Source organism: Gossypium arboreum, chromosome 8, assembly GCF_025698485.1.
Source record: "Gossypium arboreum isolate Shixiya-1 chromosome 8, ASM2569848v2, whole genome shotgun sequence".
In the NCBI taxonomy this organism is placed as follows: Eukaryota; Viridiplantae; Streptophyta; class Magnoliopsida; order Malvales; family Malvaceae; genus Gossypium; species Gossypium arboreum.
The window spans coordinates 4,663,491-4,691,471 of record NC_069077.1 but is presented as its reverse complement, the minus strand read 5'-3'; the positions used below and the strand labels follow the sequence as shown (position 1 = coordinate 4,691,471).

Here is a 27,981-nt window from a genome sequence, read left to right as displayed (position 1 = left end):
AGATCCTGTTTTTGTCCAAGTTTTCTCCTTGAAACCTTGGGAACATTGCCTTAAAAAGTAGATATTTGTAATCAGTCAATGAATCTATCTATTAAGACTTAAAAGGGTTATTACTGTACAAGATTAAATTCATATGTACTATTCATTTTCCAAGTATCTCTGTCTGACATATGTGTTTAACATGTATTTGGATATAGATACAAGTATGATCCTTTGTATATATAGAAAAACTTACCAAAAGCTTAGAATCCTCGTGTCAGATACACAATAGTATCTGACAGTGACTTCTGAGTCCATGTGACAAGGGTTTAAAAGCCAAAATAAGGAGAGTTTCATACCAGATAACTATTTCCAGAGAAACCTTGACCAAGGGGACTGTATGGAACAATCCCAATTCCAAGTCCCTTGCATTGTTGAATGCATTTTACGTAGGCATAATCTCATAGGAGTTGGAAAGAGTTAATTGTTAAAAAGCTTGAGTATCTTGAGCCTCAAGAATACTCGAACAACATTTAACTTGGGAAATGAAAGACTATCAATAATCGATTTCAATCTATGATAGCTAGACTTTTCATTTTCTCTAAAGGATCCGTATTCAATATGTTTGATATAGACAAGAGGGTAGAGTATGATCATTCCGGAAAAAAAAAACCCTAACATTTTTGAAAATATTAACATTGAACACATATATGTATTCAACACTAGTTCGAGTCTGGATAATGATTGAAGATAGAGGAAGAAACCTGCAAAGGGTAGTTCGAGTCTGGATAATGATTCAAGATAGAAGAAGAAACCTGCAAAGGGGAACTACTTCTTCCTCAATGAGTCCAGAGGGCCCACTCCATTTGTACAGCAGTAATGGGATGAACAGCGTGTGCCCACCTTATAGTTTCAGGGCTAGCTTCAGATATACCAATATACTTTATTTTTCCCTCTTCCACGAACTTCTTGCAGTTCTTCCATCTTACATACATAAAATAAATATAAATATACTTAATTTTTCCATAAAATAAATAGTATTTGACATCTGAGCCTAACATATATTTGGACATACAGGTATCCAATGGTCACCCTTATGTCCAGGTTCTACCTAATATGGGTATGTCCCCGAGAAGAGAATGTTTAGAGGTCCATATTTATGCCGAACACATACATGTGTTGGACACTCATCCTTGAGTCCAAATAACATGAGTTTTAAAATGGTTTCCAACTAGGCATGCACACTCAAGATGGATAGTATGTACCCGATAAGCAATGTTTTCGGAACTGGACCGGTGGTAGAACCGGTCAGACTGCTGGTTCCCGGTCCATCCGATTCAAATCAAATAAATTATTTAAAAAATAAAAAAAATTAAATATATATAATTGTAAAATCTGGTTCAACCGCTTCAACCAGTCTGTACTAGTTTGTGGATCAACCAGCTTTTTTGCCTTGTTGCAGACCAGTGTATCAGCTGGTTCCCGGTCCAACCAGCCGGTCTGGTCAGGTTCTGAAAACACAGCCGATAAGGAAATGTTTGGATGATTAACCTTTATATCCATTTTCGAATATGCCTCATACACAAATATTTTAGAAAAACTGAAAACCAATAACAAAGGGTTTCTAATGCAGCAATACTTACAGTCTCCTCTATAGGGGTCTTGGTGTCAACTCTGATTATATAGTAAAGATCAATGTAATCCACGTCAAGGCGTTTAAGGCTACTCTCAAGAGAAGCACAAAAGTATTCAGGAGTGCCACTGACAACAAGACCACCTGGACCAATGCTTTCAGCGCCAAATTTTGTAGCCAACTGTACCTTCTCTCACGGTAACTGCTTCAATGCCCGCAAAATATTAAAATAAATAAATAATGTTGGTTTCCCAAATTATTGAATTCGTTTTACAAGCCAAGAACAAGAATGAAAACATGAAATCATATCAGTTTGATAAACTAAAAAAGCCATCTCTCGTACTTATCTTTGAACATGTAATAGACACAAAGTGTCGATGTAATTCAACTTAAAACACTACACAATTTATCTAAGGCAATTACCTTTCCGACCAGAATTTCATTAGTTTTGTGTCCATACAAGTCAGTTGTATTGAAGAAAGTGATTCCTTTTTCAAATGCGTGCTTAATGATTATTATGCCAACATCATCTGAGACTGGATCGTGAAAGATCCAGAAAGACCCGTACACCCAAACCCTAACTTTGAAACCTGCAAACAAAAACAAGGGATTTTACAACAAAAAATGCATTTTCTTAGCTAATATAATTAATAATAACGAAACCTAAAACCTCAAGTCCTTGAGTTCCAAGTTTCACTCGAGGAATCTGAACTCTCTGCTGTTCATCAACCATCGTTTGTTTCCTTTTTCTTCTCAATGGAGGCCTTTCTGATTATATAGCAACTCAAAACATATCGTAAAAAAGAAGGAACTATAAAATAATTCTGAATATGTCACCCCATAGGTAATTGATTTTGACTACTTTGTTGCAGACATTCAAAATTAAGCTAATGGAAGAACTATTAAATAAGATATTGAAAAAAGAGGCAAAAAATTGGTCAAAAGAGCTAAATAATCACGACATGTGTTATCAGATAAACATTCAAAGAATTATTAAATCATTTCTTTTTTAATTTACACCCTATCTCATAGGACCAAAACCAGTTTCTACAGCACACGTTAATATCTTGAGTTTATAGCACTGTAGGGCCACAGAGCCTATGAACCAAAGCAGGATTCACAAGGAACAGAGTGAAGCATTTGTTGCCTATGATGAGTAAGTGGTCACATTGCCTACGCAATAGTAGATAAAATGAACCTACTACAGCCCCAAAACACAGTACTAATGGAAATGGAAAAGCAGGTCTACCAACAAATCTTAGGCATGATGCTAACAGATTCATTTTGAAAATGCCCTGTTATGTTATATGCTATTGGGTTCATATGGCTACTTTTAAGTTCAATGTTTCATCGCTTCTATTTCAGTTATACAATGTTTGACGACTAATGAAAACAGAAAGACAAGCACTACGAAATAATCTTAGGCATGATGCTAATGGACTCACTCTGAAAATGTTATGTTATATGCTATTTGGTTCATATGGCTGCCTTCTGAGTTCAACGTTTCATTACTTCTGTTTCAGTTCTAGAATCTCAATGACTAATGGAAAAGCAGGCCAAACAAAGAAATCTCAAGCATGATGCTAACAGATTCACTTTAAAATGTATTGTTATATGCTATACGGTTCATGTAGCTGCTTTCAAGTTCACTCTTTCATTTCTTCTATTTCAGTTCTACAATGCTCAATGGCTAATGGAAAGGCAGGCACTACCAATAAATCTCAGGCTTGATGCTAACAGATTCACTTTGAAAATGTCTTGTTATAATGCTAATGGCTTCATATGGATGCTTTCAAGTTCAATGCTTCATTGCTTCTATTTCAGCTCTACAATGTTCGATGACTAATGGAAACCAAAAAGGCAGGCACTACAAAATAATCTTAGGCACGATGTTAAGGATTTAATCTGAACATGTCGTTTATAAGCTAATTGGTTCACATGGCTGGTTTCAAGTTCAATGTTTCTTTACTTCTATTCCAGCTCTACAATGTTCAATGACTAATGGAAAGGCGGACAATACCAAGAAAGCTAAGGCATGATGCTCAAGCGAAAATGTCTTGCTATATGCTGATGAGTTAAGATGGCTGCTTTCAAGTTCAATGCTTCATTCCTTACACTTCGATGCTCGATGACAAAGGAAACAGGAAACACAAGTATAACCAGCAAATCTTTCATGATTAGGTGTGCTCGGGTGCAGCCAGAAGGAGCAAAACCGCTTAACAGCTGCACCAGGCAAGGCTATTTCAAAGATGCGAAAATTCCAAAAAACAAAGCAGGCCATTACAAAAACCATGCAAGCATTGGACGGTTCAGGACATTTCCAAATCCCAATTATTCCACAATTTACAATTAGTCTAATACACGATCAAAATCAATATTTTAGCAACAAATTATCCCACAAATGATCTAAAGAACAACTTAAATAAACCCATAAATCAATCCAACCAAACTTCAAAAATAACCAAAAGAACAGGGAAACTAGATAGACCATTGCAAGTATAGAAGCACAACATAATCATTAACCAATTCATCAATTTTATTTCCAAAATCCTCAATTATTCCACAATGTTCAGTTACTCTACAGTACACAGCAGCAAAATCCGAAACATTTGCATTAATCCCCGCCCCCAAAACCCAGAATCAAAATCCCCTCAAATATGAAATAACAACAATGCAACTTCCACCTCACCTTTGCCTTCTTCAATCACTTAGTCATAACTTCCACACCTGTCTTCCCAGCAATAATAACAGAGGTAGCCATCCCTAAAAACAACCCATGTTCCACTACACCTTCCATGGCAGAAATCTCTTTCCCAGCTGCAAACCCATCTTTTATTGGATTCTTGAAATACAAATCCACAATGTAGTTCATATTATCAGTCACGTAAGGCTTTTCACTACCATCCCCTGCTAATCTCAACTTTGCTTCACAACCCAACTCTTTGAACAATCCTTCAAGTCTAACCAAGTTATATTTCCAACAAAACTGCACAACTTCAACAGGCATGGCTAAACCACTCCCTCCAAGCCCTGAAACAAGCTTGCTATCATCAGCCACTACAATGAAAGAAGATGAAGCTGCTTCAACCATTTTCTCTCGCAAAAGTGCACCCCCACGGCCTTTAACTAAGTCGAGGTTAGGGTCAACTTCATCAGCACCATCAATGGCGAGATCAATATGGGGATGCAAGTCAAGGGTGGATAAAGGGATATTAAGTGATGCAGCTTGCTCTTGGGTTCTTTTTGAGGTTGGGATTCCGACGATGTTAGAAAGTTGACCGGTGGAAAGGAGTTGACCCAGTTTGTCAACCACAAAGGCAGCTGTTGAGCCTGTTCCTAGGCCTAGGACCATACCTGACTTGACTGACTCAACCGCTTTGTCAGCTGCAAGCTTTTTGAGCTCATCTTGGGAAAGGACTGGGGCAGATTGGGACCTGATGGAGAATGATTTCTGGGTTCGAGCCCGGTGGTTAAGAGGAGTGGCGCGTGGGGTAAAACGGGTGGCGGAGGAGAGGTGGAGGAAGGATAAGGAGGCCATTGGCTTTTGTTTAATAGGAGGAAAAGAGTGAATTCGGGGGCTTGTTTTGGCCTTTTCTTCATTCTGATTTTATCTATGCTGTTTGTGTTAGGTGAACTTTGGGCTAAAGGTGGAAGGTTAGGAAAAGGACTATTAAAAAAAGAAAAAAGAAAAAAGATACATATCAAAATTATAACTCAACTTTGATTTAATGTATAATTTAATACATAAAATTTTATTTTGTGCAATTATACCCATCAAACTTTGAATTTGGTTCAAATATTTACATAAAATTTTAATTTTGATTTATTTGTGAACATTTAAAAAGTAAATACTTTTATGTTGCTTAACTGTAATTATTTGTGTATGCAACATGTAAACTTAAAAGGGTATTATATCGATAATGGTACTATTAGTTTATAAAATTGAATTTAATCAAAATGTCAAATATAAATTTAATAAAATTTAGATTTATGTATGACATTGTAAATTAAACTAAAATTGATTTATAATTTTAAGATTTATCCTTTTAAATAAAAAGATTTTAAAGGTGTCATTGTAAATTATTGGGATTTGATTTTTTAAAGAAATAACAAATTTATTAAGTAATTGTAAAGTTGGAGCAATTTAAGCTTTCATGTAGGTCGAATTTAAATATTTTAAAACTTGGTTTCGAGTAATTAAAATTTTATTTTTCTTTGTTATTTTTAATAAATATCGAAAATTTAATTCGAATTTAACCTCAATCTTAAGTATAAATCATTCAAATTAAAGCTAAAACAGAAGTCAAATTTATTTTTATTACCTGAGTAAATATTTCTGCCTTCAGTTTAACTTAATACAGAATTCACCCATATAAATGGGATTATATTATTATGAGAGAACAGTATAACAATAGAAAGGTATACTTATCAAACAACAGGTAAAACCTTATTCGTCCAAGTAAAGCTAAGTAGAAACTTGGACTTGATTATTTCGAACACGATACAAAACATGACACAATAACATTAGAATAAATACATAAACCACAGTAATACATGAATTGGGAGATTACTAGCTACAAACCACAGGCAAGAGTTTTTTTTATTTGGGAATACAGGCTTCACCTCTCACTGAACCCTCCATTAATGGCAATCCAAAGCTTTTGTACTGCATCGATACGAGCTTCCACTCTTTCAGTGGTTGCAGTTTCCTCTGTTCACCAGCACGCATAAAACTCTGTTTTTAAACCTAGGTGCTCTTCTTTGGTGGTGTATTGCCGTATTTCCAAGTGAATTGCTTTAAAGAATCAGGATAATTACTCCCTGCAACCTCATGGATTGGGATCGTATCTATAATTTCTTTCAAATCTTCTTTTGTCAACTTTACTTTCACTGATTCAATGTTGCTATCTAGATTTTCTATCTTGGTTGTTCCTGTAAGAAGTGAAAACAAAGTGTCAAAAACTTTGGTCTTAAATCTTAATGGAAACTATATAAAAATTGGCATTTTGGTACAGGAATTTTCAGGCCATTCTTATGATACTCGAACTTGTATCGGAGTGTCCAACACAGATATGTTCATTTTCCTAAGTTTTTACATATATTTGGAGAATTTTTAGAAGGTCGTATGCCCCATATCATGTCCGAAAATATGCTGGACATAGGTATTGGACACAGGCACTTATAGAAAAAATGGAGAGTACAAACAACATAGACTTATGCTATTTCTGCAGGTTACTATATTACTCCGACTCTTTTCTTTTCTTTTTCAAGTATCCGAGTCCAATATTCCGCATATTTTGACATGAGTGTTTAATTTAACCCTCCAAATATATCAAAAAAACTTTAAAAAGACACTCATAGTGGATCAACTCAGAATCCAAGTTGAAAGTGATTGAATGTGACCTACCAGGAATAGGGGCAACATCATCCCCTTGATGAAGAACCCAGGCAAGTGCAAGTTGTGCAGCTGTACATCCATGCTTTTCAGCCAACTTCTCTACTTTCGAATATAGGATCCTATTTTTCTCCAAGTTTTCTCCACTAAACCTTGGGAACATTCTCTTCAAAAGTAAATGTTTGTAATCAATCAGTCAATCTGTTTTTCACAACTTAGAAGCATGTTACTGTAGAATATTAAGGTCCTATGTTATCTGAACTCTTCATTTTCTTTAAATATTCATATCCAACATGTTTCTGACATCTATTCGGATATAAATGCAAGGGTAACATCCTTCTAATAAATGAAAACGAAACCTAGATAAAAATTAAATATACTCATGTCGAACACATATCCATTATCCAACACTTATTCTTGAGTCCGTATAACATTGGTTAAGTACAGATTAAAGCCAAATAATGTGAGTCTCCATACCAGAGGCGTATTAGAGGTATCTTTATTCGCTCTACCGGCAAAGAAACCACGACCAAGTGGACTATATGGAACAATCCCGATTCCAAGTTCCCTGCATTGTTGAACACATTGAAGTAGGTATAATCTCACAGCAGTTGAAAGAGTTAAAACTGTTGATGGCATGAGTTTATTGAGTCTCAAGAGTACTCAAAACAACATTTTAACTTCCCAAATGAAGAAGACTATCAATAATCAAATTTCAATCTATATGAACAAAAGGGTATTTTTATAACCCCCCAAATATATAAAATTTTGAATATATCTATACTTGATACTCATTCAAATCCAAATAACATTTAAGTGACTTAAGAAAAAAAGGTATGATGATTCAAGATAGAAGAATAAACCTGCAAAGGGGAATTATTTCTTCCTCAACATCACGAGTCCAGAGCGACCACTCAAGTTGTACTGCAGTAAGAGGATGAACAGCGTGTGCCCTCCTTATAGTTTCGGGGCTAGCTTCAGATATACCAATGTACTTTATTTTTCCCTCTTCCACCAACTTCTTCAGTTCTTCCATCTATCATACATGAAATAAATATAAATTATGCTTAATTTTCCCATAAACAAAATACAGGGTTTTTAATGCAGCAATGCTTACGGTATCTTCTATAGGAGTCTTGTGGTCAACTCTGATTATATAGTAAAGATCAATATAATCCACATCAAGGCGTTGAAGGCTAGCCTCAAGTGAAGAACGAACAAATTCAGGAGTGCCATTGATAACCGGACCACCTGGACCCATGCTTTCAACACCGAATTTTGTAGCCAACTGTACCTTCTCTCGTGGCAAATGCTTCAATGCCTGCAAAAAAGGTTTCCCAGATTCCTTCAAATCATATCGATTTCATAAACTAAAAAAAGCCATCTCTCGCGCATATCTTCGAACATGTAATTGACACAAAAGTGTGGGACATTGTGAGAGTGAAAGGATCCCTCACAGTTCAATGTAATTCAACTTGAAGAGTTGATCAAACAAAGGATGTTACCTTTCCAACCAGAATTTCGTTAGTTTTGGGTCCATACATGTCGGCTGTATCGAAATGAGTGATTCCTCTTTCGAATGCGTGCTTAATGATGGCTATGCCAGCTTCATCTGACACTGAATTATTGTGACCTGAAAGACCCATACACCCAAATCCCAGCTTTGAAACCTGTAAGCAAAAAACAATGGATTTTAGTTTTACCCCCAAAGAAAAAGCATTTTCTTAACTAATAATATAACTAGAAAGAAACACAATCTCAAACCTCAAATCCTTGAGTTCCAAGTTTCACTCTAGGAATCTGAATTGCCATTTTTTGTTCCCTTTTTTTTTTCTTCTTCTTCTTCTTCTTGGTGTTCTACAAACAAAGGCTTCTCTGATTACCGAACAGCTCAAAACATACCGTTAAATAGAAGATCTTGAGGCCTTTACCCAGAACCTTGTTCTTAGCTTTGTCAACATTTGCTTACATCATTATGGTGTCAGCCCGTATGTAATCGTTTTAGTCTACTAGAGAAAAAAACTAATAAATAATCATCATCACAAAGAGGCAAAGCATTTTTTCTTTATCCAAAAAAAAAGGCAAAGAATTGGTCAAAAGATATATACAATAAGTAAATCATGTCATGTGTGTTAATCAATAATCAGATAAACATCCTGAGAAAGGGGCCGTAATACCTCCTTTCATTCATTTTTTTCAAAGGTTCTTGTCTTTTTCTAGAAAGTCAATGTTTTTACTGAAACATTCATATTGCTGGTAAAATTCTGCTATTAGTATATCTATTTTGCAAATGTTGTTTAATTTAATCAATTTTAATTTTATATTTTCCAGATTGATCAATTTTAGTTTTTATATTTTTGAGTTTTGAAATTTTAGTTATGACTCAAATTATAGCAGTTAAATTTATTTGGTTAAATTTAATTATTAGACGTAAAAATATCAAGTTGACATGTCATCACATATATGACAATATGTTTACAGTATCAAATTTTGGAAATAGTAAAATCTAACTTAATGAATTTAACGGCTATAGTTTGGTGAGGACAAAAACATTAAAATTTAAAAGGTACAAGGTCTAAAAATACCAAATTAAAATAGAATTAAACCCATAACTTTGTAAAATATAGGGACTAATAGCTGAATTTAACCTATATTGCTATAACTTCATTTTATTTTATAAAGCAACCATTTTCCTTTTTGTCAACTTTTTCACATGTTTATATCGGTATATTAAAAAAAAGTTCAAATATCTAGAGAATTTTAGAATATCAATTTTTGAATATATATAAAATATAAATGTTTCAAAAATTAATAAATACTCAAAGCTGTGAATAAAGAACATAAGACGAAATAAGTTGTTCGGATTTTTAAATTAAATGTAAAATTATTGCTTAAATTATATTTTTATTTTTATTTTTATTTTTAACTATTTAAAATATTTTTTTCAAAGTTGATATTTAAATTATTAATATTGTCTTATTTATTTTTAAATATGATATTAGTCAATAAAAACAAAACATGTGATACATTTTATTATATGTCTCATACTTTTTGCGATAAAATGAAACTAAATTCATAATTTTATATATTTTTTTATAAAAATCAATAAATATTTAAGTGAGAAATGGATATAATTTAAAGTCAAATTTTATAGTTAATTTTTCTTGCTTTTTTTGAAGTATTAATTTAATCTAAGGATTTTTAAGTCTTCGTTAACTATATTTTTGTGCTAGGTAAGTTGGGAGAAACTACTAAGAACAAATTTATTGGGTTGATTAGGGCATTAAGTATATTTTTATCTTAGTCGCAAATTAATTTGTAACGACACTACTAAAGTTAATCATAATCCATTTAGTCTAAATTTAAATTTTGTTGGCTAGACAAGTAAATCATATAAGCACATAACTGAATAAATAATTAAAAAATTGAAACAATCAACGAGAAAATTAATTAATTAACTATGAAATATGATCCATTATTGTTTCAAGACAATAAAGTTTATTTCGTGTTGAATTGAACAAATCACACAAAAAAATTTAAAACAAATTTATATAAATATAACGTAATAAAAATAATATAGAGAGAAAAATAGTTATAGAATTTACGCCGAGTACTCCGAATCTCTTTTTCTTTTATCTTTGCAATCTTGAAGTTTCTCTTGGTGTAGAGAGAGTTATTTCTTAGCCTCTAAGTGATTTCTTTTTATTTTCCTTCTTTTTTTCCCTTAAATCTCATCACCACCGACCGCTTGCTATCAAATTAGTTGACAATCTTTTAAACAAAATTAGTTGAGTCAGGACTTGAACAATTTTGTAGACATGTGTTGACTCATATTTAAATATCTATATTGTAGAGTCTTTGAAGATTAAATCATTCTAAGTAAACCCTCCAATTAAATGCATCTTCTGGGTTTGTATGTAAGGTTGAAGGTGACTTCGATGAAGGGATCACGTCAGTTCTACGATTCCGGTCCCGAGGCGTTAATCAAAGCCTCCAATCCAAATTTATCAAAACAAAAACCGAATAAAATGAGTTCTTAAAGAAAATAAAGGGTTTAAAGTTTTTTTGGTCGAAAGAAAAGATTTCCTTCCAATTTTTTTCGGCCACTGTCAAGGTTACTCGGCCGTCGGAACTCGAAAATTTTGGGATCTCCGGCAGCGGAGCCGGCCGATAGCAATCAACAGGGGCAGCCGCATCTTTAGAGAAAAAATAAGGTGTTTGGTTTTCGGCAGAAATAATGATTAGTATATATATTCAGCCTTTTGGTTGGTATATTTGTTAATAAGTCCTTCCGTTCTGTTTTTTATTTTTAGGATTTCCGCATTTTAAAACGACAATTTTGGTCCTTGTGATTTTTGCTTCGTTTTTCAATATTGCAATTTTCGGCTGGAAAAATTACCGGATTAGTCCACTGACTTTATATATATTAAAAAATATTTTATGAATTATGATTATTTTTGTTTTTCTTTGTTATTTTTGGTATATGTTATGTTTCTTCTTTTTACTTGAATTTTGAGATCTCTTTTAGGTTATGTTAGATTATATTTAGAATTCTTTGACCTAGATCTTGAGATTCAAATAACATACCTTTTAAAAAAAAAAATCTTAGGATTTAAATAGGTTAAAGTTTTATTTTTCTAATTTAGATGTTCAAAGAGGTTAGAAGTTTGTTTTCTAATTTAAATCTTAGGATTAATTTAGATCTTAGGATTTAAATAGGTTAGAATCTAATTTAGATATTAGCGGGGTGAAGTCGGAAAAATTTTTAGGAGATCAAAATTAAATTGTAATTTTTACGATAGTAAAATGTAATTTCACCATTTTAATAGTCTATATATTTATAATTGTTAAATGATTAAATCAAATTTTTATTATTTTAGGAAGTCAAAGTGTAATTTTACCTTTTCTAATTTAAAATACTAAAAATTATAAATGACCTAAATAGAAAATTTTTCATTTTTCGAGCCTGGGGCTCTCCAGCCCGTGGATGTTAGGATTCAATTTATATTTCTAATTTAAATCTTAACATTCAAATAGGTTAGATTTCTCTTTCTTTACTTAGATCCTATGCTATAGAGGTTAGAATTTTAATTTTCTATCAATTCTTATAGGTTAGAATTTAAACTTCCATCAATTAGATTTTAAAGTTTTATTAGATTAGAATTAAAATTGATTAGCTTGGATATTCTGATTTTTTTAATAATATTAAATTTTGAGCAGTTTAAATTTCGATTTAGGATTATAGGAGTCAATTTTGAAATTTTTGAACTAGAAATCTTTAGCACCAAATTTTATAGGATTATCTTTAGATAGGCGTTGTAAGAATGCTATAATCTTTCTTACATTTAATTATACTCTCGAACTTCAATTTTGGTGCGAGTCTGAATCTAACTTTTTAAGATTTTTCCTCAAGAATAGTTCTAAAGTCGTAGGCAATAGGCAATTAACTAACCTAATTTAAATTGGTTAATGACGATTCTACTTGTGTTTAGGTTTCAAATTGCACGTTGGGCCAAAATTCATGTATAATTTATAAATACACTACTTATCCTTAAATTTTATTTAAAATGATTTTTTGTTTGATTTATATTATGTTGTATATTTAAATTTTGCAGATTTGAATATTTGACGAGTAATAATATTTAATTCAAATATGAATAATTATACTAAGATAATTTATAAATTTAAATTTTAAGTAAATTTACGGATTTAAATAATAGATAGAAGTTTAAGCCAATAAAGGTTAGTGAGAGTATACCACATGTAAGTCCTTAAACTACGCAAGAGGTGCTCAACCATATATTATATATTTGCATCATTTCGACAACTTCCCAAACCAACTAAACTCTTTAATAAACTTATCTTAAAAACTCAAACCCCAAATTTGAATTCGTCATTGTTCTCTTTTTGAAATTTAGGGTCTCAACTTTCTAATTGTTTTTATATTGCGATTTGAACTATTTTCCTAATCAAATTAATCTTTAAATTAGTAATTACACTTACATTTAAGTCTGAATTTTTTTCTAAGTTAATATTTGAATTTAATTGTTGGACTAACTTTGATAGAAAAATTTAAATTTCAAGAATAATTTTCAAATTCAAGGATTAACTTAGAAAAAAATTTATTTGCTTGTATTATAAAACTTTCACTTTATGAGAGAAGATAAGGTTACAAAACCAAATTAAATATTAACAATTGAGCTTTGAAAGAAATAATCTGTGAGTAAAATAGTTTTTAATTGATTGAGGATAGAGTGATGTAATTCAGTTGATTCTTTTCAAAGTTAAAATTGGAAGTAAATGATTGAGTAGAATTTATAAATGTATTTTTTTGAAGTTCTTGAGAAAAGTTAAATGATATTTTCATTAAAAATTAAAAGTAAATATTTTAACTAATGAATGACAATGACTTTATTGTGCTATAAGTAAGTTGTTTAAGTACTATGTTAGTCAATTCAAATGAGAGAACAGAGAGATCAAGAACTATATTAGAACAATAAAAACATACATTGATTAAACAATAGCTACAACTCTATTCGTCCAAGTAAACACTTACACTTAATTATTTCAAACAACTAAAAAGAACACGATACAAAATATGACACAACAACATCATAAATACTGAACCCTCCATTAATGACAATCCAAAGCTTTAGTAACTCATCAATCTTTCAATGGCTGCAGTTTCTTGGGAAATCCATTCATCCCAACACCCATGAAGCTTTGCTTCTAAACCTAGGTCCTCTTCTTTGGTGGTGTATTGCCATATTTCCAAGTGAATTGCTTTAAACCTTCAGGATAAGTACCCCCTGCAACCTCATGGATTGGGATCGCATCTGTAATTTCTTTCAAATCTTCTTTTGTCAGCTTTACTTTCACTGATTCAATGTTGCTGTCTAGATTTTTAATCTTGGTTGTTCCTGTAAGAAGTGAAAACAATGTGTCAAAAGCTTTGGTTATATATATAAATTGGCCTTTGGTACAGGATTTTTCAGGCCATTCTTAGTTACTGGAACTTGTATCAGAGTGTCCAACACAGATATGTTCAGTTTCCTAAGGTTTTACATATATCTGGAGGAATATGCTAGAAAATTCTATGCTATTTCTGCAGGTTACTAACTTACTCCGACTGTTTTTTCTTCAAGTATCCGTGTCTAATACCCAACATATTTTGACATGAGTATTGAATACAATTCTCCAAATATATGAAAAATTTCAAAAAAATATAAGAGTTCACTTATATTGGATCACCTCGGAATTCAAGTTGAAAGTGATTGAATATGACTTACCGGGAATAGGAGAAACATCATCCCCTTGATGAAGAACCCAGGCAAGTGCAAGTTGTGCCGGTGTACATCCATGCTTTTCAGCCAACTTCTCTACTTTCGAATATAGGATCCTATTTTGCTCCAAGTTTTCTCCTTGAAACCTTGGGAACACTCCCTTAAAAAATAAATGTTTGTAATGAGTCAACCGATCTGTTTTTTTACAACTTAGAAGCATGTTACTATGTTATCCGAATTCTTTATTTTCTTTAATTACTCATATCCAACATGTCTCTGACACATATTTGGATATAAGTATAAGAGTAACATCCTTCAAATAAATGAAAATGAAACTTAAAAAAAACTGAATATATTCATGTCGCACACATATCTGTATCCAACACTTACTCCTGAACCCATATAACATAGATTAAGTATAGGTTAAAGCCATATAAAGTGAGTTTCCATACCAGAGAACTATTAGAGGTATCCTCCTTCGCTTTACCGGCAAAGAAACCATGACCAAGGGGACTATATGCAACAATCCCAATTCCGAGTTCCCTGCATTGTTGAACACATTTAGGCAGACATAACCTCAGAGCAGTTGAAGGACTTAAAACAGTTGATAACTTGAGAAAAGACAATCAATAAGTGAATTTCAATCTATTTGAGCAAAAGGGTATATTTATATCCCTCCAAATATATAAAAATTTGAATATACCTATATTCGAAAAAAAAAATTACGATGATTGAAGATAGAAGAATAAACCTGCAAAGGGGAATTAGTTCTTCCTCAACATCACGAGTCCAGAGCGACCACTCAAGTTGTACAGCAGTAAGAGGATGAACAGCGTGTGCCCTCCTTATAGTTTCGGGGCTAGCTTCAGATATGCCAATGTACTTTATTTTTCCCTCTTCCACCAACTTCTTCAGTTCTTCCATCTATCATACATGAAATAAATATAAATTATGCTTAATTTTCCCATAAACAAAACAAAATTGTATTTGTGTTAAAGAAAGACAAAATAGGGTTTTTAATGCAGCAATGCTTACGGTATCTTCTATAGGAGTCTTGTGGTCAACTCTGATTATATAGTAAAGATCAATATAATCCACATCAAGGCGCTGAAGGCTAGCCTCAAGTGAAGAACGAACAAATTCAGGAGTGCCATTGATAACCGGACCATCTGGACCCATGCTTTCAACACCGAATTTTGTAGCCAACTGTACCTTCTCTCGTGGCAGATGCTTCAATGCCTGCAAAAAAAGAAATGATGTTGATTTCCCAGATTCCTTTAACGAGCCAAGAACCAGAATGAAAACATTAAATCATATCGATTTGATAAACTAAAAAATTCCATCTCTCACGCATATCTTCGAATATGTAATAGACACAAGAGTGTGGGAAATTGAGAACATGAAAGAATCGCTCTCAGTTTCAATGTGATTAAGCTTGAAGAGATGACGAAAGGATGTTACCTTTCCGACCAGAATTTCGTTAGTTTTGGGTCCATAGAAGTCGGCTGTATCGATGTGAGTGACTCCTCTTTCGACTGCATGCTTAATGATGGCTATGCCATCTTCATCTGACACTGAATGATCGTGACCTGTAAGACTCATACACCCAAATCCCAGCTTTGAAACCTGCAGCAACCAAAAAATAATAGATTTTACCCCCCAAAAGAAAACGCCATTTTCTTAACTAATATAAACTAGTAGGAAACAAAATCTCAAACCTCAAATCCTTGAGTTCCAAGTTTCACTCTAGGAATCTCAATTGCCATCTTTTGTTTCCTTTTTCTTCTTCTTCTTCTTTGTGTGCTATAAACAAAGGCTTCTCTGATTACTGAACCTCTCAAAACTTACCTTAAATAGAAAATTTTGAGGTCTTTATCCAGTATCTTATCTTGTTCTCAGCTTTGTCAACATTCTTACGTCATTAAGTATGTCATCCCATATGCCACAATTGAATGAGTGGATAAAGCTCTTTTTCAGACACGTTTGACACTGTTTAAATTGGTTAAATATATCATTTGGTACCTAAGTTTGATCTTTTTTCTAATTTGATATTTGTGTTATTTTAAGGTAAATTACAAAAATGGTCACTAAACTGGGGTGAAATTTCCTTTTTTGCCTCTAAACTATGAAAAATTACATTTTTGTCACTAAAGTTAGTTACTTATAACATTTTTATCACTCGTCTGTTAATAGAAAAGTGAGGTGTGGTAAATTAATTTAAGGATTAATATCTAATTTGATCATTAAACTATAGTTAAGATATTTAATTTGATATTTTATAACATTTTAATAAGAAAAAATAAAAAATCCTAAAAATTTATTATTTATTTTTGAAATTATGAAAATATTTTTAAAAATTGTAATTATGTAAAAAATTATAAAATTTTATAACAAGCAAAACACGTATTTTACAAATTAAAAGAAAAATACGTTTTTATTGGTATAGCATAAAACCATTTTGCATAATATCTTGGATATAATTAAATCTGATCAACTTGTCTGCTACTGTAGCTTTCAGTGCTGAAAAGCAAGCCAAGCCTTTTCCTTTGAGCAGCTACAGGGAAACCGACAATGATTGAACTATTAGACCCAAGCTGCGTTACAGCCGCGCAGCTCTACGTAAAGTCATGGTCACGTAGTGCAAATACGTATTTTGTTTATTATATAATTTTTATATTTTTTGTTTTATTTTTACATGATTATAATTTTAAAAATATAATGTCAAATAAATGATAAATTTTCAAAATAATTTAAGATTTTTTATATTTTTAGAATTTTTATTTTTTGAAATTATTGTTAAAAATGTTATAAAAGTACTAAATTGAATGTTTAAGCTATAATTTAGGGATCAAATTGGATATTAATCCTTGAATTAGAGGCCAAAATATTATAAGTTGATAACTTTAGTGACTAAAATATAACTTTTCATAGTCTAGTAAAAAAATCACCAAAGTTTAATGATTATTTTTATAGTTTACCCTTATTTTTATTCAATATGATACATATGCTTGACAAGAAAAAAAATGTCATCTCATATTTTTTTTGTTTGATATAACATTTGGTACTCAAGTTTGAAATTTTTTAATGCCAAATCTATGTTATTTTTATCCAATATAATACATGCATTTGAAAAAATTTATATATTTCCGTATCTAAAAATAAAAATATTAATTTTCTAGATTCGGTTTTAATATTAATTTAGTGAAAATAACTTCTAATATTTAATGTTTGAATTTTTCATGATTTTCTTAATAGATTAAATTTAGTATTATTTGTAAATTTGTTTAGTTTTGCATTAAATTATTTAAATACAACTTGATGGATATGATTTAATTCAAGTTTTAGGATCGATGTGATGAAATTTAATTGCTAATATTATCACTAATTACAATTTTCATCCAACTCTAAAATTCGGATTAAACATTAAAAAGTTGGCATCTTTAACTTCAGGTATCAATTTTGGATTAAACACTAAAAAGTTACCATTGTTAGTTTTTGGTATCAAAATATATAACTTTTGTCAAATATAAGTACTATATTTAAAAAATATATATATTAGTACCACTTCCTAAAAAGACCCTTTACAATTTATAAAATTTTAAATTTTATCAAATATATAACTTTTGTCAAATATAAGTACCACTTCTATATAGACTTCCTCGTCAATTTCATCAACAATGCAAGCTTACATTTAATTTATAGTCTTTTCAAGTACTGCAGTAGTCGGATCTGATTGGACAATGACTCTAATTTCCTCTAAAAATCCTTATTGAATTTAGCTCGATTAGTACGGATCCTTTGAGACCAACTTATTAAATTAGATCCCATAGCCTTTATTTTTTCCAGAAAGGTACCGTTGGAAAGGTCCCGTGACCTCTCTGACCTCACCTTGGCAGCTTTCCTCCATAACTCGAGAGGCCTCCATTCTGAAATTCCTTGTAGAATTGGATAGTCCAGCTCGAGAAATAAAATCTTCAGTACAAATGATTAATGTGTAGTGATCCAACTGGGGTATACCAGGTGCTGGACTGAGTAGCGTGGAAAAAGAGACCACCAGTTCAAGTTCGCCACACATTGGTCTAGTCTCCCACAAACGTTGGTTACCATCGTTAAGCCTTTTTCCCATGTGAACTAAGGACTATTGCAAACTCTACCACCCTGCTAGAAAGTGCAACTTATCATTGAATTTTGAGTACGAAGGACAAGAGGGAAACTAAATACTATTTGGTGCTGCAAATCTCGGACAAAATCAGTTCCCTTCTCCTGGTTGTCCACCACAGCCAATTCCAGGTTATCGCCAAGCTCTTGGTTTTTTGAAACAGAGAATTCATTATTCTATGATAAAGCCAACTCATGGTCAACATAGTCAGGTTTTCAATCAGTAGCTAACTTGTTATCATGTCTATAAATATGACCAACATCCCCTTCTTTCTCATGATAATGCCATAAACCTAGGATGTGATCATAAGCCTGTCCTGTCCCAGTGTGTCTCAAGCTATGGTTATGGCCTAACACCAGTTGCTGGTTCTGCTTTTATTCTAGATTGTGGCTTTGTGCATAGATCATGTCATGATTAGCCATTGAATAAATTAATCACAGTGTTAATTCACAATGCATTCAACAAGCCTTATTTATCAGCATTTATTTACAAAACAAAATCACATTGCTTTCATTCATTTACATAGTTCTAACATTAAATTCATTTAAAATAAACAAGAAGTTGAAGCCCAAAGAATGAACACCCAATGGAAAGAACAGCTTTAGCAAGTCCAGGAAAATCAGACAATGCTGAATAAGTGCCTGAAACAAAAGCTATCACCGTTGCAGTAATCCCATAACTCGTTAACAACGAAGTAATATACGTATAAAATGCATGGGCATCGAGTTTTTCCACAAACGATTTGCAGTAATGGAGGAACATCGATGTGGACGAGAAGCAAAAGGCCAACGCATTAGCTATCACAAACACTCTAAAAGCCAATTTTCTGCTTAAAATCGCCATTCCTTCCTCGGGGCCATCGCTTTTGTACCCACCGGGCGTGGTGAAACCCGCGGCGAATGAGATGATGGCGATCAGTGTTGTCACCAGTAAGTTTATGCTGGCGATGGTATGGAGTTGATCGGAGCTTGGTTTCTTGATCGCTGCAGGTTCGGGTCTTTTGTTGGGAATAAGTTGTGGTTGGGCTTCAATGGCGACAGGGGACCATGTTGTTTGTGGTTGTTCTTGATTTGCTGTTGTCGACTCAGTAGATCTTGTTTTTCTTCCGTCCTTGTTGATTGCATGCATGTTCTAAGCTTTCTAGACCTCTATTGCTTGCAACACTCATTGTAATCCAAGTCAGTAAGTAGCTCAATTTGAGATAAATATCCAATTATTTGATCTTTAGATTTGATTATGCTTGTTTACCTAATAAAAAATTTTCAAGGATTAAAAACTAAGTAGAAATATTTTTCAATTTTATTGTTGCTTTAAAAATTGAAGTAATTTAATATTATCAATTTCAAAATAAATAATTGTACATAATTTTGGTTGATATAATAACAAATTAAGTCTTTGATGTTTATATATTATGTTAATTTGATTTTGATTCTGAATAAATTATATAAAAAGATGTATTTAAATATAGATAGATTGTGTAAACTGTAAGATTAAATTTACTATTATATTAATTAAAATTTTATAAATTGATGACGAATCATTAATTGGTTTTAGATTAAAATATTCTAATATTTTTGAAAATTATGACCCGTTTGATTATATCAAAATTGAGAGGATATGAAGGATATTTTTACTGATTAAATATAAAGTAAAATGACACTCAGGGATCAATTCCATTTTTTTTTTTTCACTTACTCTTGAATAACATGATACTTCCTGTGCAAGAGTTAGTTCGCTCAAAATATTCTTCAACGAAATTGCTTGAGAAGTGCATACTGCAGCAACTATGTATTTTACTTCACATGTTAAAAAGGCATTAAATTTTAAAAAATAAAAGTATTGGGATTAAATTAAAAATGTATAAAGAGTATAAGCACTTAGAACATGTTTTGACTTTTAAATTTTATTTCATAATTTACCCCAAAAATTAATTTATTCCAATGCGAAGCGTGGTAAGAACTATACTATAATGAGTAAATCACAGGGATAAGCACTTCAAATTTTCAAGAAATTTTACAATACTTAAATAAAAAACTCCTAACATTTATAAATAAGAGGATAAGTACTTAAGTACACTAAAATCCTTTTGACTGTTCCAACAGCAGTGGTGCCAATTGATTTGAAGATAAAGCAATAATTTTATAAATTATTTAAAATTAATTGTAAAAAATATAAAATATAAACTTATTTTTTATTTTATTTTAAATTTTAATATATAAATAATTAAGCGGATGTTAACTGAGGTATGACATTATTTTTATTATAACAATCAGGACAATGTGAATTTAAACGGAATTTTGAATCAAATAGTATTGAAAAGGATTTTCATCATTATTTCCATTAATATTGTACAATCATACTACAAACCAAGCAAGTGCAGGACACCCTAAGGCTCAAACAAACCCTCAAATTCTATGAAATTTTTTAGGATTTATTACAAACCAAGCAAATGGAAGCACACACTAAGGCTCAAACAATGAGGTAAGCGCACACTAAGGCTCAAACAATGCCTCAATTTATTATCAACTTTTTTGCAGAGCTGGTAATGATAATCGTATGCCCCGTGATAATATCAATATATTACCAAGAAGGCAGTGAAGCAGCAGCCATGAAAGCGACAAACTATTCGTAGTTATAAACAGTACAACGCGAGTTCAGATCAGGCTTCCACCAATGGCGAAGTTTATGAGGTGAAATGCTTTCTTCGGGAGGACTGAGATTCTCTATAAGATTTGCCGAAGGAAGCAACTGAAGCGGCTCCGAAATTGCAACATCCATTATTTTCAGTTCTTTCATCACTATATTTCTTAGTGAATGATGGCTGATTAGTCCCCAAACTCCAACGTCGTCGCTCTTTCTTCTCTTCTTGAAATGTTCAATATCTCCTTGACATGTGAAGTCTCTACTATTCACAAACAAACATGGGTTCCACCCTGATATTGCAGCAAATGAATCTTCATCACCACTATATCCCAAAGCAAGGACAACGCCGCCTTTGATAACAGTGATTGTCAGTTGAAGTCCACGTATCACATTCTTATTGTCTTTGAAGATTGTCTCAATTGGGAAAGATGCATATGGCGGATTAAACAAAAAACTTTACAAGAATTTGCCTCTTTTCGCCGTATTCTTTCCAGCAAGCATTGCGATGGCTGCCCCTAGGGAATGACCAGTTAACCATACCTTTGAAGAACCAGCCTTTGACACCCTATCTTCAACATATTTCATGGCGGTCCGAACACGACTAGTTTGATGAAGTGTATAGGATTATTGCGAAATCCGACTCAAGATCCCTTTTCCAAGTTTCTCGTTTGAATAGGGTACCTCGAAAGGCGATCACGTATCCAGGGCCTGGATTAGTTGCCGAAGGAAACACATATTCAAGAATGGCACCAAAGATGCTTTCATCATCCTCATTGACGAGCTCATTCACTAACTTGAAGTTGAAAAACTCCCACCATTGTGGCGCAAGTGTCTCAGAGCCTCCACGTAATTCCACTTGTCGGTCACGTTCCCGCTCGGAAACACCCTTGACCGAGCTGGCTGATAAGGATCTTCGATGGCTGTCGTCGTTCCTATCAATGGTGGTAAGGTTACTAAAAGGTTCTCTTCCACGAGACATATATTATAGCACTGGAAACTATTGACGTGGGTACGAGGGCTTTGGGTGATGTGGGTTTCAGGCTATATGGTGGTTAAAGCAGGTTGTGCAATGGAGACGGTGGTCAGTGATGTGACAGCGCTGGCGAATGGACCCGCGGAGCTTGGTCTGGGAGCTCTTAAATAGAAAATCTTGATTATCCAGTATCTTCTCTTGGTCTCAGCTTTGTCAACATTCTTACGTCATTAAGTATGTCATCCCATAATGAGTGGATAAAGCTCTTTTTCAGACATGGTTTAAATCATATGGTTAAATATATATTTAGTTTTTTTAGAATTTATATTTGAGTTATTTTAAGATAAATTATAAAAATAGTTATTAAATTGAGGTGAATTTTTTATTATCTCTGAATTCTGAAAAGTTATATTTTTTATTAAAATTATCTACTTATAATATTTCGATCATTCGAATGTTAATAAAAAGTGAAATTGTATATATTAATTTAAGGGTTAATATTTAATTTCATCATTAAACGAATTAATGAATGACAATGACTATATTGGGCTATAAGTAACTTGTTTTAGTAGTATGTTAGTCAATTCAAACGAGAGAAAAGAAGAGATGAAGAACTATATTAGAACAATAAAAACATACATTGATTAAACAATAGCTACAACTCTATTCGTCCAAGTAAACACTTACACTACTTGATTCTTTCAAACAACTAAAAAGAACACGATACAAAATATGACACAACAACATCATAAATACTGAACCCTCCATTAATGACAATCCAAAGCTTTAGTAACTCATCAATCTTTCAATGGCTGCAGTTTCCTGGGAAATCCATTCATCCCAACACCCATGAAACTTTGCTTCTAAACCTAGGTCCTCTTCTTTGGTGGTGTATTCCATATTTCCAAGTGAATTGCTTTAAACCTTCAGGATAAGTACCCCCTGCAACCTCATGGATTGGGATCGTATCTGTAATTTCTTTCAAATCTTCTTTTGTCAGCTTTACTTTCACTGATTCAATGTTGCTGTCTAGATTTTTAATCTTGGTTGTTCCTGTAAGAAGTGAAAACAATGTGTCAAAAGCTTTGGTTTTAAATCTCAATGCAAACTGGCCGTTGGTACAGGAACTTGTATCGGAGTGTCCAACACGGATATGTTCATTTTCCTAAGGTTTTACATATATCTGGAGGAATATGCTAGAAAAGTCTATGCTATTTCTGCAGGTTACTAACTTACTCTGACTGTTTTTTCTTCGAGTATCCGTGTCTAATACCCAACATATTTTGACATGAGTATTGAAACAATCCTCCAAATATATGAAAAACTTCAAAAAATATAAGAGTTCACTTATATTGTATCACCTCGGATTCCGAGTTGAAAGTGATTGAATGGGACTTACCGGGAATAGGAGAAACATCATCCCCTTGATGAAGAACCCAAGCAAGTGCAAGTTGTGCCGGTGTACATCCATGCTTTTCAGCCAACTTCTCTACTAATATTTTTTATATTTTTTTTATAAAAATCAATAAATATTTAAGTAAGAAATGGACATAATTTAAAGTCGAATTTTATAGTTATTTTTTCTTGCTTTATTTTAAGTATTAATTTAATCTAAGTTTTTTTAAGTCTTCATTAGCTATATTCTTGTACACAAGTTGAGAGAAATTATTAAGAACAAATCTATTGGGTTGATTTGGGCATCAAGTATATTTTTATCTTAGCCGCAAATTAATTTTTACCGGTACTACTAAAGTTGATCATAATCTATTTAGTCTAGATCTAAACCTTAATTTTCTGATAAACATGTTAATTTACATGATTCTTGTGTTTAATTTGGCTTATTTCTGAATTAATCCCTACTTAATTGGTGTTTTTATGGATTAATCTTGCCAGGGATGCAACTGATCAAAAACGAGCAAAAAGGTCAAATTGAAAGACAAATCGTTGAGTTGGGGCCAAATCATAAAGATGAGAAAGCTAAGGATTTAACATCAATTTTGACTTTGTAAAAAGCTAAAAATAGGAGATATTATTTTATGTTATTTTATTATTTTATTATTTTATTATTTATTATTTATTTTTATTTTATTAATTTAGTTTTAGCCTATTTTTAGTAAACCCTATGTATATAAATAGAGGCTTTTAGTTCTTAGAAAATCATCTCTTGTTTTTGTATTCCTACTTTTATTTGGAATAGAAATACTCTTTTTTTTTCCCTTTTCAAATTGGAGTTTAGCATTGTGCCACTTTTTCACTTGGTTTTGTTTCTTTTTTAAAATTGGGCTAATTGCCTTTCAAGCGTTTTTCCTTTACAATTTTCATCACCATAATCATCAATCTTTTTTTCCAAACTCACAAAACATGAACAATTTCATGCTTAACTAAATTCCATCTTAGCTTTAGGCCGGTGTTCTTTTCGGTCAAGAATCGTGAGATTCATACTTGCACCTAAAATCTTTTCAATCGGTATTCACCTTTTTCCTAAGTATCGGGATTGACAACTCATCCTTTAAGGATAATTCGATTTCAAGTCAAAAAGAGCTCGTTGGGTTGGAGTCGTGTTTTGTGACAGTTGGAGAAACGAATCAACCGGGCTATATTTGGATCTCCAAGAACAAATCGAGGAAGAGGTGATCAGGTTTAAACGACCCACGCGGTTGAGGCCGTTAATTCGAGTTGGGTTCTTCAGAACGCAAGGCTACCGGAATCTTGAATCGAGAACACGTGTATCTCGGTTAGATAATCGATAAGGGTTGGTTTGCATGTAATACCCCTACCCGTATTCATTGCCGGAATAGGGTACGAGGCATTACCGGAGTTTACGAATTAAATTTTTTTTTATATTCAATATAGCCCCATTATAAATATCTAACCTTCCCTGCAATATTAAATCGAGACCAATCCACATCAACCAAATCAATTCAACATATTTTCAAGATAAATTCATTCATATTTATAAGATAACGTCATCACATATCTAAAACCAGGTTTGTTAACCATACTAATGGCTAACTTTACATTCATTTCACGTTAACATTTACTTTGTTAGCTTATACATGCCATTGATTTCCAAAATAAAGTTTCTTTATATACCGAAATCCTAAGTTTGACAGTGTGATGTGTCTCAGACCAAATCCGACCTCCGAGCTCTTAACACTACAAAACAGGGAAAAAGGAAACGGGGTAAACACTTCGTGCTTAGTAAGCTCATGTAAAAAGAATTATACTTACCTAATATTTTCAATACAATACAATAAACATCCATATATCCATTCAATGCATTATTACGCTAATATGCACAAACTCAACATTCAAGTTAGTACAATAATTTCCATGTACCAATAATATATATCATGATTGATGAGCTCGTCAATACCATGATTTCCATTTCCTTGCTATTTTTTCATATTTATCCCGTTGAATTTATCGGAATTTCGATAGATTTTCAGAGGTACACATTTATTGTACAATCCAGGGTCCGTCAATTCATATTCATGTGCGACATATCCATTTCAGAGAGCACACTCATGAGCCTCAACCTTGCAATGAGATTACCATCGAGCTAAATCCTCACAACGACAATTACTCTAATGAGCTTGGATCCGAATTACCAGTCAAAGCTAAATTGAGACCTAATTCGGATTACCCGTCCGGCTAAATCCATTTTACACATATTCTTCGGAGGGCTATATCAGATAGGATCACCCGTCCTGCTAGATCCTTTTACCGTTAATTCCTTTTCGAGATCCATCGAATTTTCCTTTCATTCAACCGGATTTCTTCCCATTTTATCAAATATATCAATGTTTCATTAATTTTCATACAATGAACACTCAAATCATATTCACATCAATAACATACAATCTCAAGCATTTAAGAATATAATTCAAGCTACACGAACTTACCTTGATACTTGTTTGTAAACAATAAAAATCTACTAATCCCGAACTTTTTCCTTTCCTCGATCTAGCTTCGTATTTGAATCTTCCGGATCGAAATAAATAAATTTAATTATCAATTTAGTACATTTCATGTTCATATGCAACATTCTCTATAATTCAACTATTATTTATAGTTCATTCAAAGCTGTCTACTTGAGTCATAGTCACTAAATTATTTATAACTTGAGCTACGGAACTCCAAATTAAGATCCATTAATTTTCACTGAAACTAGACTCATATATATTTTTACCATAAAATTTTCAGAATTTTTGGTTTATCCAATAAGTACAGTTTATTCTTTAAAGTCACCCCTGTTCTGCTGTCAACATATCTGACCCTTCTTCACTAAAAATTAATTATCTCTTCATACAGAATTCAAATAATGTTCTCGTTCATTTCTATTAAAAATAGACTCATTAAGGATTCTATACATATAAATTTAAGCCCATAATTGTTTTTCTTCAATTTTTTATGATATTTCAAAGTCAAAACAGGGGAACCCGAATTCATTCTGACCTTGTCTCACAAAATTAATTATATCTCAAAATTTACAAATCCATTACTTACACTATTTCTTCTATGAGAAACTAGACTCAATAAGCTTTAATGACATATTTTTTTCATCTTCTAATTCGATTTCTAAAATTTATGGTGATTTTTCAAAGTTAGTCTACTGCTGCTGTCCAAACTGTTTTTGTGCAAGCTGTCTATTACCATTTTTCCCCTAAGCTTTTAATAAATGATAATTTCGTCCCTACTCAATTAGCCTCTCAATTGAGCTGATTTTTCTCAATTAACATTTTATTCTATCACCTTAAACTAGTTTACAACCTTTAGGAATTATAATTTCAGCAATAGACTTTAATTCCAAGCATTTTCACAATTAGGTCCTAAAAATCAATTTCTATTGAAATTACCTAATAAAATCATCTCATAAACAAATTAAAGCTTTAATTCATTCTATTTCATCATAAACTTACAGCACTCAACCATGGTGACTTTCAATTTCATCCATTAAATCAAAAACTAATGAATTTAATAGTAGGACCTAGTTGTAAAAGTCTTAGAAACACAAAAATTACAAGAAAAAGGCAAGGATTAACTCACTTGGTGGAAAAATTATGAAATACCAGCTTAGAGAACCCTCCTATGGCGTTTTTAGCTGCTGGAATTGAAGAGAAATGAAGAGAAATCTAGATATTTCCTATTTAGTCCTAGTTTTATTTAGTTAATTTTACAATATTCCAATTTTACCCTTAATTTATCAATTTTTCTGCTGATTTCATACCCTTGCCGTCCAGCCCAAATAACTTTTGGGTCTAATTTCCTTTTAAATCCTTTATCATTAGACTTTTAAGCTATTTATCATTCTAGCAACTTTTACACCTATTACAATTTAGTCCTTTTCATTTAATTGACTACCCAAACATTAAAATTTCCTAACGAAATTTTAATACCACATTAATAACATTTCATAAATATTTATAAAATTATTTTTGACTCGGTTTTACGAGATAGAGGTCTCGATACCTTGTTTTTACCCAATTTCTTCAATAATTTCTTTTTCTATTTAATCACTAAATCGGTAAAATTTTTCTATCAATATTTTCATACGATTTTCCTATCATATCAATTTTCATGCAAAAATATTGAAATAAATTTCTCTTTAAATCGGATTTGTGGTTACGAAACCACTGTTCCGATAATTTTGAATTTAGGCCATTACATTGCTGGTTGTACTGAGTCCAGCTACGAGAGGAAGAATTGGTGGTTAGGACGTTCTTAACCACTATAACTAGCTTATCGTTTGAAGGAGAAGATCAATTTTCGAGGATCGATTCTCAACACGGAATTTACTAAGTCTAAGGCTAAGGCTCATTACATTTGATTGCAAATCCCAATTTAATTTCTGATTTATTTAATTATTTATCTTAGCAGTTTTGATTATTTAATTTCTAATCAATTTTAAAATCC

The 27,981-nt window shown here is 32.2% G+C and overlaps 5 protein-coding genes and 1 pseudogene across 5 annotated transcripts; all 6 read right to left on the bottom strand.

The window, feature by feature from the left end:
* Positions 1-463: 463 nt before the first annotated feature.
* On the bottom strand, positions 464-3,998 carry LOC108469988 (probable aldo-keto reductase 1; annotated as a pseudogene).
* Positions 3,999-4,130: 132 nt separating this feature from the next.
* On the bottom strand, positions 4,131-5,255 carry LOC108469986 (probable ribose-5-phosphate isomerase 3, chloroplastic). The gene has a single exon (XM_017771148.2). The coding sequence runs from the start codon at positions 5,148-5,150 to the stop codon at positions 4,317-4,319; it is 834 nt and encodes a 277-aa protein (XP_017626637.1). The 5' UTR covers positions 5,151-5,255; the 3' UTR covers positions 4,131-4,316.
* A 703-nt stretch (positions 5,256-5,958) lies between these two features.
* Positions 5,959-9,174, bottom strand: LOC108470204 (perakine reductase-like). Its single transcript, XM_017771473.2, has 7 exons — positions 8,772-9,174; positions 8,513-8,677; positions 8,125-8,328; positions 7,871-8,043; positions 7,485-7,575; positions 7,020-7,173; positions 5,959-6,544 (listed from the first exon to the last, which is right to left on the bottom strand). Exons 1-7 carry the CDS (start codon positions 8,817-8,819, stop codon positions 6,360-6,362), a joined length of 1,020 nt encoding a protein of 339 aa, XP_017626962.1. The 5' UTR covers positions 8,820-9,174; the 3' UTR covers positions 5,959-6,359.
* Positions 9,175-13,495: 4,321 nt separating this feature from the next.
* On the bottom strand, positions 13,496-16,181 carry LOC108470027 (probable aldo-keto reductase 1). The gene is made up of 7 exons (XM_017771205.2): positions 16,009-16,181; positions 15,752-15,916; positions 15,326-15,529; positions 15,042-15,214; positions 14,743-14,833; positions 14,297-14,450; positions 13,496-13,927 (listed from the first exon to the last, which is right to left on the bottom strand). The coding sequence occupies exons 1-7, from the start codon at positions 16,054-16,056 to the stop codon at positions 13,743-13,745; spliced, it is 1,020 nt and encodes a 339-aa protein (XP_017626694.1). The 5' UTR covers positions 16,057-16,181; the 3' UTR covers positions 13,496-13,742.
* Positions 16,182-21,071: 4,890 nt separating this feature from the next.
* On the bottom strand, positions 21,072-22,071 carry LOC108468264 (GDSL esterase/lipase At4g10955-like). Its single transcript, XM_017769155.1, has 3 exons — positions 21,774-22,071; positions 21,563-21,661; positions 21,072-21,442 (listed from the first exon to the last, which is right to left on the bottom strand). Exons 1-3 carry the CDS (start codon positions 22,069-22,071, stop codon positions 21,072-21,074), a joined length of 768 nt encoding a protein of 255 aa, XP_017624644.1.
* A 613-nt stretch (positions 22,072-22,684) lies between these two features.
* Positions 22,685-24,852, bottom strand: LOC128296480 (perakine reductase-like). The gene is made up of 3 exons (XM_053031725.1): positions 24,768-24,852; positions 23,465-23,554; positions 22,685-23,118 (listed from the first exon to the last, which is right to left on the bottom strand). Exons 1-3 carry the CDS (start codon positions 24,850-24,852, stop codon positions 22,901-22,903), a joined length of 393 nt encoding a protein of 130 aa, XP_052887685.1. The 3' UTR covers positions 22,685-22,900.
* Positions 24,853-27,981: the final 3,129 nt, after the last annotated feature.